Raw genomic sequence first — 12,273 nt, 5'->3', positions numbered from 1 at the left:
TAAAACATTATATTATATGACATTGACATTATATATATTATTGAGTCGTGTTTTTAATTAAAATTTTTTGTGTATCACAAGATATTGAATTTTATTAAGCAATTTTTAAAATTACTAAAATACATACATAATAAAATGTTTTCTTCTTTTTATTAGATTTATATTTCCTTTTCCAAACCACTTATATTAGTACTTTTAAGCTTTTTTATTTATTTATTTAAATTATTTTTGTTTAGTAAAAGAAGAAATAAGCAAAAAAAAACTAAAGTTTCGAGAAAAGAATAATTTTAATAGATGCATATATACATACATATATTATATACTAAATTTTTATAATATATATAAATATAAACTCAATGAGTTTTTAAATAATACGAGTATAGTCCTTCACAAAAATATAAGAAAGAAAAATACATTTATTCCGTATAAACAAATAAGCATTTCAAATTAATTATAAATAATAAAGAGAATCAAGTAAATAATTCACACATTCCTTAAATATTTTTTTTGTTTTTTGGAAAGAGGTTTCATAAATGTGCATTTCTTGTTCGTATATTAAATTTTATTTTAATTTTATTGTGCTTATAGAAATAAAAATAATTTGAAAATAATAAAAATAAAATTCTTCATGAACGTACAAATTATTTCAAAGAATTTCATTTCATTTGAAGATACACAATTTTGTATCTCTTTTTTTTTTACATAGCACATAGCACCAATATGGCCTTTTATATCCTTTAGGAAGGATTCAATTTTGAAAAATAAAAAACCAAATATAATCCGTCCTTCAGAGAAATTTTTAAATTTTTAATGTAAGTTAATATAAAACCATTATTATGTTATTAAATTTTAAATTTTTTTTTAATATGATCCCAACATATTCGTTGTCTAAATTAATTTTTAATCAAAAAAAATATAATATCTGTGTAATATGCGTTAATGTAAAAAAAATTATTTTATTTTTCGAAACTTCAGTTCTTTTCGAAATAATATGAAGATTTGTATGCCATTACAATTAATATAAACCGTGAAATATAAATAGATTTTTTTTCAAATAATTTATATATTAGCTAATTCTAAAATATATATACATATATAAATAATATATTGAAACTATATTAAAAAAAAAACAGATAAAAAGAAGAATTAAAATTTTTGAAATAAAACGAAGATATAGATATAATAAACAAGGAAAAAATAATAGTATATAAATAAATATATTAATCGAAAAAGAAAAGTTTGCAAAAAGAATAATTAATCCATTTAATAAAAAATTTAATAAATATAATCCAGTATAATTTTTAATACAATAATACTCAAGAAAGCAAAAAACAAAAAATTATAATAAATAATATACTAGATAAAAAAAAATTAACTAATATAAAAAATAAATAGAAGAGCAAAGAAAAAATTTTAGAATAATAAATTATATTATATAATATGAAATATATCTTTATAAATTTATCACAAAAAAGAAAAAATTATTTAGTGTATTTCACTACACCTGAACAACATAAAAAGAAAACAATGTTTTTTTTTTTTGAAAAAATAAAAAAATGTTATTTTACTTATATTTAGTAATTAATTAATATAATATTTATTATAACTTAAATTTTTTTCTCCCCATTCTCGCCCCCCCCCCCCCTCCCCCTTCGCCATCTTATTGAGGTTTTTGTCTTTTTTGTAAATAGATCAAATTTATTAACTATTTATGTATGTATATGCAAAAATTATCTGTATTATAAGATTATAAAATACATAAATTTCTTATACAATTATTGTATGTATTTATTTATTATTAATTATATATTTATAATTATATCGTATATATATATTTATATTATATCTATTTATTGATGAAATACTCCTGTATTTAAAAAATTATGTATCATTCATTCACATTTATATTAATTATAAAATTATATAAGAATATAGGTATATAAAAAAGGATATAATATATATATATATATATATATTAATTAAAAAAATTACATGTTTTAATTTTCGATAAATGTGTAATGCAATAAAGAAATTATTAAAAAAAAAAAATTTCATGATATTTTATTTGTAAATGTAATAGTAACGTGCTATAGTATCATTGGTAATAAAAGTAATCTTATTCAAAAGATAATGGTATGTTAGATATTGGATACAAGTCCCGACAGTTTTAATTTTTGAAAGAAATCTAATCTAAGAAAATCTCTAAGTCTAAGAGACGTCTTGTTTACGTTAATTATGTTTGTAAAATAAGCACCTTTAATTAAATTACATTAACTATAATGGTTAGTCAATATATAATAAATTTTAATAAAGTTTATTTTTATTTGATCAATTTTTAATTTACAAATATAATTTACATTTATTTAATCTTTATAAAAAATTTTCTACTATTTTATTCGTAAAATTTTCAATTTTGTAAATAATATCCACAGAATTTCATGTTTCGATATATGTATGTATATTATGTAAATACATAATGTTTAATTATTAAAGAAAACACCTTAATGATGTAAATGAATATTTGCATAACTACTGGCATGACCATGTCCTCCATGATGTTTTGGTGCTTAAATTTATAAAAAAAAAAAAAATTATATATTTTTTATGAAATATTTAATATAATTGTGTAATTTGATTTAATTTACCGGGATGATCAGCATGTCCAATTCTTTTAACATGTGCATGGAAACCACCATGCTTATCAGCATGATATTCTACAACACGTTTTGTACCATCAGCTTCTTTTAATTCATAAGCTCCTATAAAAATTATTAAAATTTTGAAATTAATTCTTTAATGAAATTATTGAAAGAGAAAACTTTTTACCTTTTACATTATGACCATCACGAGTCTCCCATTGTTGTTTCATATCTCCTGTATGTGGATCTTTTACACCATAATCAAATTTATATGCAGGATGTGAGTGATGATCATCATGACCCTGTGTATTTTCAACTACAGCTAAAACAATTAAAATCATAAAACTGATTAATTTTGTTGAGTTCATTTTGCTTTTTGTTTTTCTTAAAAAATTAGAAGTTCTTAGTTATCAGACTTATGAATTGAATGATTGTAATTAAATAATGTTGTGCATTTTTATAGTAAAATGATAAATGAATTCAAGTGTGACTAATAAATGTAGGTTGGTGCTTTATGAGAAAAACATTTCTAGACAATTTTTTTGCTATCTCCGTTTTGTTTTCAATGTCAATATGAAAAGGTCGAAAAATTTTCGAAATTTTAATTGATTTAAACGGTTGTTTTTGTATTTTGTTAGACTTTATGGTGCAATGTAAAAATTTATACTCTAAATTGTATGCAAATTTTTACCTTTTTAGTTAAGAAGAAAAGCTCTCGGTGAGGAATTTTAATAAAATTACGATAAAAAATTGTAAGTATTATAATATTAAAATTAATTAAATTTATTTCTTTCAAGGATTTTTATTCAAATATATTTTCAACTTAAAATTGTTTATACACTGATATAGAACAGCTATATAAGGAGACTAAAATTTTGTATCAGTATCAGTTGCAGTTCGCCATCAGTTGCTTTAATAACCTACAATTTATTATAATTCAAGAAATTAAAATGAATTCAATCTCACTATCCTGCTTTATGGTATTTATCACTTTAACAGTTATTGTTAATGCTCATGAAGATCATCACTCACATCCGGCATATAAATTTGATTATGGTGTAAAAGATCCACATACAGGAGACATGAAACAACAATGGGAGACTCGTGATGGTCATAATGTGAAAGGTTTTAAAATCTTAAATTTATTTTAGAAATTTTAAACTTAACCCAAAAAAAATGTTTTATTATAGGAGCATATGAGTTAAAAGAAGCTGATGGTACAAAACGAGTTGTTGAATATCATGCTGATAAACATGGTGGTTTTCATGCACATGTTAAGAGAATTGGTCATGCTGATCATCCAGGTAAGCTTTAAATAATTGTACTTTGTATAATTTCGTTGAATAAATTTATTTTTATTTTATTATAATTTCAGCTCCAAAACATCATGGTCACGAAGGACATGGACATGGTCATGCAAGCAGTTATGCTAATGTTCATCTACATCATTAATAAAATAAATATTAGTGACAAAACACAAATATTATATTAAACAATTAAAGCTCAAAACTTAAAAACTAGAAATTTTAAATTAAATTATTAAAAAATAGCTAAAATTTATAAAAAAGAACCTATAATACTACTTACATTAAATTAAAAAATAAATAATTTATTCTTGTTTTCTCCAAAAATGTCGTTTTATTTTACCTTTCTTTTATAACCTGTTCTATAACTTATGTTATATGTGAATATCATAATTATTTTAATTATAACTACTAACTTAAATAAACTAACTCTAAAAAATTTTAACAATAGTTTGAGAATAAATGGATAGGAACTATATTTTTTATTTTGTTTTTTGAATTATGAAATGTGGCTGTGAATTATGAAATGAAGCTATATGAAATGTGGTAGTGAAATATGTATATTTAGCTCAAATATTTCTTAACAACTTAAAATAACTATCATAAAATCCCTAAAACTGATTTCAATTATTTTAGAAATAATAAAGGTCTGAAATTTGGAAGTCATGTGTCCAGTTATAATTCAGGCTTTAAGGGAGTCGCCTGATAAGTTCGGATAGCCGCCACACAAATACTTAAAAGCTAATTCTAAATATTATAAAAACTAACTGAAGAAACTGCATGAAAACAGTTCAGATTTATACTTTTATACACGTCTAAAAAATCTTTTTTCAGCTAGCTCGCTAGATTATTATAATCAGATTGTCATGAAATAGGGTATAACCAAGCCCCTGATAAGGGCGACCCAAACATTTTCGCTAGTTGTTTTTCCAATTTGAAAAAAGTTAGAATAGACTTCCCTGTTAAAAATTCCGAGCAATAGTAATTTGACAAATTGTAACCCTACCATGTAATTCAATTTTCGTATTCGTAAAAATGGTACGTAATTCGAAAATTGAAATATTTCCTTTTCGGAAATCGAGTACAACTACTTTTCTGTATTCGATTACGCATTTTTCTTACTTTGTATTTCTACTTTCGTGTGATTTTCAATATTCTTTATTCGAGTGTTATTTCGTTGTCGGAAGGTATAAAATTTCAATGAAAATATTAAAATTTAAGTATTTCAAAAATTATTTAGCTTAAAAATATTTAATATATAAAATTTTAGTTACTATTTTACAAATAATGTGTTAAAATTTATTTTATGCCATGAAATTTTATATGCAGGAGTATACAAGCAACAAAATTCTTCCAAATTAAAATAATGCTGGAATTTCCGAGTAGTCAGAAGGAATTTGCCGAAAAGTACCATCGAATGCAAGACTGAAGGCAAATAACATAAAGGAAACATTATCAACATATAGATATGTTTAATTTTTCTGCCCAAATACAAATGCTCGTCTTCAACAGGTCTAATTATTTAGATATCTATGGCACCCATGACCCTTGATAATTTTTGTTTTTGATAAAAATGTTGTTTTGACATTGTTTGTTGTGCAAGTGCCATGTTCATGTCTTGTCTGATTCAATGTTGATATCCTCATTCTGCCAGAAATCTTAGTGTTAACGCTAATATTATAATTTCCAGTAGGAAAGTGAACCGCCTTGATGCCTTTAACTCGCTTTTAATAAATTTCAAATTGTATTTCAAAAAAGAAATTGATCAGAAATAAGCATTAATCGTTTTTAAAAGAAAAGTTATACTTTTTTTTTGTTAGCGTTTCTAAAATATTTGATTTATCCCTTAATACCTTTCGTTGAATCACATTGTAAAACCGACTTTCCTTCTCGCTATCGCTATTGCTGAAAAAAAAACAGCCATGGTATCCAATAAAAAATTAATTTTTTTTTCAAATAAGAAATACAAATAAATTATTCAAACAAACTTTAACTGAACGAAAATAAAAAATATGAAAATAACAGCTGAACCTTCGAAATATTTACTGCAGCAACTAAAGTGACCTCTCGAATTTGATAGATGGTATCAATCAATTTCATATTCGGAAAGCGTTTTCGGAAAACTTTTCGAATTTGCTACATAGTAGGATCCTTGATATACATAGATCGGATCCTAACTAAGTACATAACGTATATTTAAAATATATTAGTGCACTCAGAGTTACCATTTATTTTATACTGTTATTTTAAATGTTAAATATTATATGGCAAAACATATAAATGCAGGACTATTTATTTTTAAAAAGACCTTCCTATTGGGATGATTACGTTTCAATGAGTACGTATATGAAAAGTAATAATTTTTAGATTATTTTATTGTTAAAATAGCTACGAATAATGCAGTTAAGATGTTGTGATTTTGGCAGCTTTATTTGATGATTAATTGAAAGAGCAAATATAGTTCTTCTCCATTTATTCTCAAACTGTTGTTGAAATATTTTAGAGTTAGTTTATTTCAGTTATTGGTTATAGACAAATTAATTATGATATTCGCATATAACGTAAGTTATAGAACGAGTTATAAAAGGAAGGTAAAATAAAACGACATTTTTGGAGAAAACAAGAATAAATTATTTATTTTTTAATTTAATGTAAGTAGTATTATAGGTTCTTTTTTATAAATTTTAGCTATTTTTTAATAATTTAATTTAAAATTTCTAGTTTTTAAGTTTTGAGCTTTAATTGTTTAATATAATATTTGTGTTTTGTCACTAATATTTATTTTATTAATGATGTAGATGAACATTAGCATAACTGCTTGCATGACCATGTCCATGTCCTTCGTGACCATGATGTTTTGGAGCTGAAATTATAATAAAATAAAAATAAATTTATTCAACGAAATTATAGAAAGTACAATTATTTAAAGCTTACCTGGATGATCAGCATGACCAATTCTCTTAACATGTGCATGAAAACCACCATGTTTATCAGCATGATATTCAACAACTCGTTTTGTACCATCAGCTTCTTTTAACTCATATGCTCCTGTAATAAAACATTTTTTTTGGGTTAAGTTTAAAATTTCTAAAATAAATTTAAGATTTTAAAACCTTTCACATTATGACCATCACGAGTCTCCCATTGTTGTTTCATGTCTCCTGTATGTGGATCTTTTACACCATAATCAAATTTATATGCCGGATGTGAGTGATGATCTTCATGAGCATTAACAATAACTATTAAAGTGAAAAATACCATAAAGCAGGATAGTGAGATTGAATTCATTTTAATTTCTTGAATTATAATAAATTGTAGGTTATTAAAGCCAATGATGGCAAACTGCAACTGATACTGATACTAAATTTTAGTTTCCTTATATAGCTGTTCTATATCAGTGTATAAACAATTTTAAGTTGAAATGAGCTACAAATATATTTGAATAAAAATCCTTGAAAGAAAACAATTTAATTAATTTTAATATTATAATACTTACAATTTTTTATCGTAATTTTATTAAAATTCCTCACCGAGAGCTTTTCTTCTTAACTAAAAAGGTAAAAATTAGCATACAATTTATATTATAAATTTTTACATTGCACCATAAAGTCTAACAAAATACAAAAACAACCGTTTAAATCAATTAAAATTTCGAAAATTTTTCGACCTTTTCATATTGACATTGAAAACAAAACGGAGATAGCAAAAAAATTGTCTAGAAATTTTTTCTCTTAAAGCACCAACCCAAATTTATTGGTCACACTTGAATTCATTTATCATTTTACTATAAAAATGCACAACATTATTTAATTACAATCATTCAATTCATAAGTCTGATAACTAAGAACTTCTAATTTACTAAGAAAAACAAAAATCAAAATGAACTCAACAAAATTAATCAGTTTTATGATTTTAATTGTTTTAGCTGTAGTTGAAAATACACAGGGCCATGATGATCATCACTCACATCCAGCATACAAATTTGATTATGGTGTAAAAGATCCACATACAGGAGATATGAAACAACAATGGGAGACTCGTGATGGTCATAATGTAAAAGGTAAAAAGTTTTTTCTTTCAGTAATTTCATTTCAAAATTAATTTCAAAATCTTAATAATTTTTATAGGAGCTTATGAATTAAAGGAAGCTGATGGTACAAAACGAGTTGTTGAATATCATGCTGATAAGCATGGTGGTTTTCATGCACATGTTAAGAGAATTGGTCATGCTGATCATCCAGGTAAGCTTTAAATATTTGTACTTTGTATAATTTCGTTGAATAAATTTGTTTTTATTTTATTGTAACTTTAGCTCCAAAACATCATGGCCATCAAGGACATGGACATGGTCATGCAAGCAGTTATGCTAATGTTCATTTGCACCATTAATTTGGATTATAATAAATAATGTAGCTATATATGCACTTTTATAAATTCATTCACTCAACTGGAAAGATTAATTTAGTGAATACAACACATTCATATTCAATTTGCAAAGATAAACGAGGTATTCAAAATTGCTATTATTTTTGTGCTATTTAAATTATTTAGTAAAAAATTTAATATAATTTATGTAAAAATTTGAAATTTAAATTTGAATAAAAAATTTTAATATAAACCAAAGAAACAATTTAATAATTATGCCATTTTATAAGACAAATTACAAAATTTTATAGACTTTTCCCTTCAACAAGGTAAAACACTGAAGAAAATCAGCTTTGATAAAGTGCGTATGTAGCGCACGAAATATATTAGCGAAAAATAAAGTATTTTATTCCGAATAAAAGGAAGTTTTCTTTTCACATCAATAATAAAAAAAGTAAAACACTGACTTTAAAATCGGTGTTTTGCCTTGTTGAAGGGAAAAGTGCTATATTACAAAACATTGGTTTGGTCCTACTTTATTTAATCTTACATCAATTTCATATAATTTTTCTCACACAAACTAAATTTGCAAAGTTGAAAAAAAAGTCTTCAATAAATCTATTAAAAAATTTTGTCAATGAACTGCGCTTTATGAAGAAAAGTCTACCTCAACCGCCTAGAAACAGGGATCGGCAACCTTTTTCAGGAGGCGAAATAATTCCAAAAATAAAATTTTTCAAGCTAGCCGAACATTCAAATGTAACTTAAATAGAAATAAGAGTCATATTATCATATGTATTTACTTTTGTGTTTCGAGCCGTTTCCTTCGCAAATTACGCATAAGGAATTTGCGTCAGTAATAAAGAAATAATCTGAAGTCCCCTTTTCATTAAATTCGCGGTTTCCCTTATTTTACTTAATTTTTCTTACTATAAAATAAGAATTATTTTATCAATAAGTTAAAAAAGCATGTATTTCTCTTGTAGTGAAATGCCATGCGGTTGTAACTTTGAATGTGTTTATGTGCTTCATACTCACGTATTATTCTCACCGATCACATTTTGCAATGTTCACGCTCTGAGTTTATTGATGTTTCCTCAAATCATATTTGTCCTTTAGCGGACCGCGGAAAGAGTCCTAAAGTGCAGCAAATTGCCGACTCCTGGTCCATAAGATAAGATGTGTATGTATGTACTCAGTGTTCCAATACACTATTGTTCGTAAGCATCTCTTAATTGAGGCCTTTTTATACTCCACTTTATAACTGTGGAATGGAGTTTTTAATCAGTCAAATTAAAGCCATTTCCAGTATTCCCATTTATATATGCATAAATATATGTATATATTCTTCATTAGTTTAAAATTTTGTGTTTATTTAAATATGGCTCAACAAGGAAAACAGCAAACGCTATCAAACTTTCTCTTTTCTGTCAAAGACGGCTACTATTGCAATTGAAGTAATTCGTACAACGGGTTCGGGTAGCTGCCATATTACTCAATATTTTTTAACAAGTTCAGGTAACTGTCATACAATCCCCAAAGCTAGTTTTAAGTGTTTTAAAACTAATAAGGCTTAAAAGCTGCCTGCAGTTTTGCAGTTACGTTGCCAATTATAATTCAGGTTTAATCGGAATGCGTTTGTTTAATTTAAAGTTATTAAATCAGTTTTAAATAATGTTAATATTGAAAATATTAGTAATTAATATTTTGAGAGCTATATGTAATGATTAATTGAAAGAGCAAATATAGTTCGTCTCCATTTATTCTCAAACTGTTGTTGAAATATTTTAGAGTTAGTTTATTTCAGTTATTGGTTGTAAAACAAGTTATAAAAGGAAGGTAAAGCAAAACGATATTTTTAGAGAAAACAAAAATAAATTATTTATTTTTAAATTAAATCTAAGTAGAGGTTCTTGTTTATAATTTTAACTATTTTTTAATAATTTAATCTAAAATTTCTAAGGTTTAAGTTTTCAGCTTTAATTGTTTAATATAATATATGTCCTTTGTCACTAATAATTATTTTATTAATGATGTAGATGAACATTAGCATAACTGCTTGCATGACCATGTCCATGTCCTCCGTGACCATGATGTTTTGGAGCTGGAATTATAAAAAAAAAAAATAAGTTTATTCAACGAAATTATACAAAGTACAATTATTTAAAGCTTACCTGGATGATCAGCATGACCAATTCTCTTAACATGTGCATGAAAACCACCATGTTTATCAGCATGATACTCAACAACTCGTTTTGTACCATCAGCTTCTTTTAGCTCATATGCTCCTAGAATAAAACATTTTTTATTTGTTAAGTCTAAAATTTCTCAAATAAATTTAAGATTTTAAAACCTTTCACATTATGACCATCACGAGTCTCCCATTGTTGTTTCATATCTCCTGTATGTGGATCTTTTACACCATAATCAAATTTATATGCAGCATGTGAATGATGATCATCATGTTCGTGAGCAATTCCTATTATTGCAAAAGAAACTAATAAAGCAAATACGTTGAGTATTAATTGATTCATGTTAATGATCTAGCGAAATTAGAAAAAAAAATTTATTTTGAATTATTTGAGAGCTTGTGGTCAACTGATAAATATTTTCATTCTGCTCCGCTTTTTATAATACAATCAAATTACAATACTAGAATTTAAAATGAGAATAATTGCTATGTGATTACTGAACGGGAACAATCCTTGAATTTGTTTTATTTCAAATGAGTTTTTTTGGCTTTACTTTTTGTAAATAAAATGAATGTAGCAAATTGATTAGTTTGTCGAGTGCAATATCCGATTCAAACTTTAATCTAAATTAAAATGGTGCTGGAAATTTTAAAATTAATTTCATTTATTTCTAATGTTCTTTTTTTGGAATAAAGAAAAATCCGTTCATTAGAATTTTTTGACACAAAAGTTTGAGAAAGATCACAAAACGGAGTAATATCGTGTTCAAAGTAATTGAAAATTTGCGGGTAATTCGCGTTGATGAACTCGTTTTAAAGTAAGAAAGTGCAAAAATCTAATATAAACATTTAAAATTATGATTTTCAAATATGATGGAGAACAAAAATGGAGTAAAATACTGTAAAAAATCTTTTATCTTAAGCGCTGAGAAGATTGGAAGAAGATGGAAGAATTGAGATGCGAAAAGTTGCCTTGCAGAGCTGCTTAAAGTTTTTTAACGAAAAGGTACTTTCTTGAATCAGTAAATGTTAAATTTTATAGGATTTGCAAAAAAATAACCAAAAATAATGCCAATTTTGAGTCAACAGTTCAACAGATTTTGAGTCACAGAGACTCAAGTGATTTTGTTTTACTTTTTGAAATTTCAAGCATATCTCCGTTCCTGTGTCAGATATTATGAGAATATATCATAACCACGATCAAGTTTTACTAAAATAGTGGCTCTATTATACTGAGCATACAATTCAATACAGGTTCGACAATTTGTGCAAATTTGGTTGGCTTTTAATACTGTATAATAGTATACTCAATTGTTCAAGTTATCATTAGAGAGATAAAGGAACAGACATGGTTCAATCGACTCATAATATCCGATTCCAAGCAACAACATATGCAGCATATTCTTAATAGATGCCTTATAGATTTTCCTTAGTAAGGAAAAAAAAAGTTTTACAAAAGGTTTTTGTCGCAACTGTCTTAGGAGGTAGGAGTTTTTAAATGATAGATCGTATAGAAAGTGGACTATAATTTTGACTGGGTAAAAGACATAACAGTACTTTTAAATATCCGATACCGAAGTGACTTAAAACTTGATTTAAATTGCTTGATTTATACACTTTTCAAAGTTTGAATAGCGTACTGTGTGACAATAAAGGAGGTTATGTGATAGCAGAGAATTTCTGACGTCGAGTTTTCGGTGGGAACGTACTTCCCAATGGTAGGGCTGCCTTCCAGGCCTGTCGTCCGCTCCGTCGATCTGTGTATGCATACGTG

The 12,273-nt window shown here is 25.6% G+C and overlaps 4 protein-coding genes across 4 annotated transcripts; 2 read left to right on the top strand and 2 right to left on the bottom strand.

Annotated features, from left to right (window-relative positions):
- Positions 1-2,681: 2,681 nt before the first annotated feature.
- LOC129614594 (cuticle protein 19-like) lies at positions 2,682-4,091 on the top strand (the record flags this gene model as incomplete). The annotated part of the gene is made up of 4 exons (XM_055529298.1): positions 2,682-2,697; positions 3,654-3,764; positions 3,830-3,943; positions 4,015-4,091. Coding segments are annotated over 4 exons (318 nt in total), but the record flags the coding sequence as incomplete, so codon positions are not given.
- Positions 4,092-6,729: 2,638 nt separating this feature from the next.
- LOC129614593 (cuticle protein 19-like) lies at positions 6,730-7,204 on the bottom strand. The gene is made up of 3 exons (XM_055529297.1): positions 7,057-7,204; positions 6,878-6,991; positions 6,730-6,806 (listed from the first exon to the last, which is right to left on the bottom strand). Exons 1-3 carry the CDS (start codon positions 7,202-7,204, stop codon positions 6,730-6,732), a joined length of 339 nt encoding a protein of 112 aa, XP_055385272.1.
- Positions 7,205-7,840: 636 nt separating this feature from the next.
- On the top strand, positions 7,841-8,332 carry LOC129614592 (cuticle protein 19-like; the record flags this gene model as incomplete). Its single annotated transcript, XM_055529296.1, has 3 exons — positions 7,841-8,003; positions 8,071-8,184; positions 8,256-8,332. Coding segments are annotated over 3 exons (354 nt in total), but the record flags the coding sequence as incomplete, so codon positions are not given.
- A 2,003-nt stretch (positions 8,333-10,335) lies between these two features.
- LOC129614591 (cuticle protein 19-like) lies at positions 10,336-10,842 on the bottom strand. Its single transcript, XM_055529294.1, has 3 exons — positions 10,662-10,842; positions 10,483-10,596; positions 10,336-10,412 (listed from the first exon to the last, which is right to left on the bottom strand). The coding sequence occupies exons 1-3, from the start codon at positions 10,840-10,842 to the stop codon at positions 10,336-10,338; spliced, it is 372 nt and encodes a 123-aa protein (XP_055385269.1).
- Between the last annotated feature and the right edge of the window lie 1,431 nt (positions 10,843-12,273).

The sequence above is a fragment of the Condylostylus longicornis genome, unplaced genomic scaffold, assembly GCF_029603195.1.
Source record: "Condylostylus longicornis isolate FDR11 unplaced genomic scaffold, ASM2960319v2 ptg000113l, whole genome shotgun sequence".
NCBI classification, from domain to species: domain Eukaryota; kingdom Metazoa; phylum Arthropoda; class Insecta; order Diptera; family Dolichopodidae; genus Condylostylus; species Condylostylus longicornis.
This window is presented reverse-complemented; position numbering and strand designations above follow the sequence as displayed.

Coding starts and splice junctions, on each gene's coding strand:
- LOC129614593 (XM_055529297.1), bottom strand. CDS start 7,204: ATGGTATTTTTCACTTTAATAGTTATTGTTAATGCTCATGAAGATCAT. Junction 6,992..7,056: donor TGATGGTCATAATGTGAAAG/GTTTTAAAATCT, acceptor GTTTTATTACAG/GAGCATATGAGTTAAAAGAA. Junction 6,807..6,877: donor TGGTCATGCTGATCATCCAG/GTAAGCTTTAAA, acceptor TTATAATTTCAG/CTCCAAAACATCATGGTCAC.
- LOC129614591 (XM_055529294.1), bottom strand. CDS start 10,842: ATGAATCAATTAATACTCAACGTATTTGCTTTATTAGTTTCTTTTGCA. Junction 10,597..10,661: donor TGATGGTCATAATGTGAAAG/GTTTTAAAATCT, acceptor GTTTTATTCTAG/GAGCATATGAGCTAAAAGAA. Junction 10,413..10,482: donor TGGTCATGCTGATCATCCAG/GTAAGCTTTAAA, acceptor TTATAATTCCAG/CTCCAAAACATCATGGTCAC.